The 2,218-nt window shown below is 47.8% G+C and overlaps 1 protein-coding gene across 1 annotated transcript; it reads right to left on the bottom strand.

Moving 5' to 3' along the window:
- Positions 1–338: 338 nt before the first annotated feature.
- On the bottom strand, positions 339–1,646 carry LOC308706356 (uncharacterized protein F54H12.2-like; the record flags this gene model as incomplete). The annotated part of the gene is made up of 1 exon (XM_081391950.1): positions 339–1,646. The coding sequence occupies one exon, from the start codon at positions 1,644–1,646 to the stop codon at positions 339–341; it is 1,308 nt and encodes a 435-aa protein (XP_081248076.1).
- Between the last annotated feature and the right edge of the window lie 572 nt (positions 1,647–2,218).

The raw sequence follows: 2,218 nt of genomic DNA, 5'->3' as shown, positions 1-2,218 counted from the left end.
TGCCCGCAGGTATCCGATGAATAATCCTGGACGCGTCTGTCGGAATATAATACGTCGACGTCGTTGACGGCCAGAAAGTTATTGATGCTGATTGGAAAGCGGGGACTGTTGGGAGGATTGCCGAAGCTGTCGAAAAAACACGCGGTCCCCTCTCTGGCTAAATAAACGGCGACCCAATGCTCACCCGGCAATTGAGCCGGGTCGGTATTAATGATCCCCATCGACGGTAAGATCCTCAGAGGTTTTTTGGGTAGTTGATCGCTCGGTAGAACCCCGAGAAAATGAGCCCTGCATGCTATTTTATCCACGATAGCTGTGAGTTGTAGCGTGTTCATCTCTCAGTAGTGATCAATCAGTACCTGTCTGCGGTTAGACACTTCAATGAGGCTGTCGAATACTGCGTAAATTATTAAATTAATGGTATTCGGCAGCGCTTGTCTGAAACGCGCTTCGACTCTGATGTTCCCGGACTTGATCAGGGAAATGTGCTGGCCACAATCCCCGTCAGGCGATAAATTAAATGCGTACAGCGTGTATCCGTTCAGGAAATCATTCCTGCCGATACAGAGCGGTTGATCTTTAAGGTGTCTCCCGGTCGTCATCGCCAGCTGATAATATTCGCGTACTGCCAAACCGGCATCGAAATTAGGTTGTAGAGGCTTGGCGGGGAATTGTTGACCGTCTACGTAGACTGCTAGGAATTCCAGATTGTAATGTTTGAACGCGAATGGATTTTTTTCGTACGAGCCGGTGAATGCGTCGTTGTCGACCATAGCGATAACGATAGACTTTGGCAGTGTTCCTAAAAACAGATTTTCTTGATTCGAAACACGAGAGCCGGCGGGTATGGAGAACGATTTTAGACAGACCCTATCGATGGGATACTTGGCCGTGGTCGAAAGCAGCGTCTGGGCGTGAGCCAGTCTCACCGGCGGCGATACAGAAACTTTTTTGACAAATAGGGACGCCGCTACTATATGTAATTTGTAAGCTACGTCGTCGGATCTCATCAGGCAGAATTCATCCTTTGCCCGTATAAAGCGTAATTTGACGTCTAAATTGTTAATTAAAAGCTTCTGTTGAAAGAATATATCGCTGTGTATGGGGGCAAGAAGTTCCACCTCCCTGCTTCGAGCGGTGTAGGTCGATCTCTTCGTCAACCCTTCGTTACGGCCTGCTGGGTCACGCACATCCATGTGACCGGCTGTGTCTTTGTGAAACAAACCGGCGGAGAAAATAGATTCCAACGTATCTTTACCGTAGTTGAGCAGACTTTCAAGGATACAGCGATAGGGATAAGTTCCGGAACTCTGTGATATCAGGCGGTCGCCGAGGGTTACGTCGACTTGTGAAAACATACTAGCAGCCAGGTAATTTATTGGACCCACCGTTGACGGCTGGGGAATATCGTCTCCGTCAGGCCCTTTGATTTTCACCCGTAGATAGATCATCGTGTTATTGAGATCCAAATAATCATCGCCGTTGCCGGCGATAAAAAACTCCAATGGTGCAGAGTCCGATATGGCCGATAATGGGGTTACTTCTAAATAGCCGTTTTTCTCAATAACGGTCTGCGTCAGCGGAACCGTAAATAGGTCCAACTCGGACTTGATGCATTCTCCCGACATGCGGTGCAATAACGCCATGTTAGAAAATGGTTTTTCCGACTCTCCTGATCGTCGCCTTTCGACTAACAGACGTCTTACGCTTTCTACGTACGACTGAGCGTTTCTTTGGTCCAAGTGTTGTTTTCTTCTTGCCCGACTGACCACGCCTCCTCACACCCGGTGGTTTAGACATCCTCTTACGAGCCATGACCATCAGACCCGATCCGTCTTGAGCTTTATCGTTATGAGTTCGCGTGAATACGTTGGAGACGACGTCGGATACTATATTTTTAGCGGCCGATTTTAGATGGGGTTTCGCGATGCTAAATCCTCGTTTTAACAGAGGTATAGCCATCCTGAACAGACCTCTGAAAAGACCCCCTAAGCCTGCTCCGTACATAACCCCTCCCCCGGCATACCCTGGTAAACCCCCACCGGCCTGATTTTGGTAGTAGCTGACATAGTCAGCGTTTTCTCCGGGTCTATAATAAACCATTTTTTGGTTTAAAGTGTAGTTTTACGATGACTTTCCCGTAAGAAAATGGTACTTCTTGGTTTTGATCGTCCTTCAACTCTATGGTGATGTCGGTGATGTGATCCTTATTGATCGA

This window comes from Scardinius erythrophthalmus (genome assembly GCF_964197995.2).
Source record: "Scardinius erythrophthalmus genome assembly, chromosome: 18".
Lineage (NCBI taxonomy): Eukaryota > Metazoa > Chordata > Actinopteri > Cypriniformes > Leuciscidae > Scardinius > Scardinius erythrophthalmus.
The sequence above is the reverse complement of the archived record's forward strand: the minus strand, read 5'-3'. Positions and strand labels throughout refer to the sequence as shown.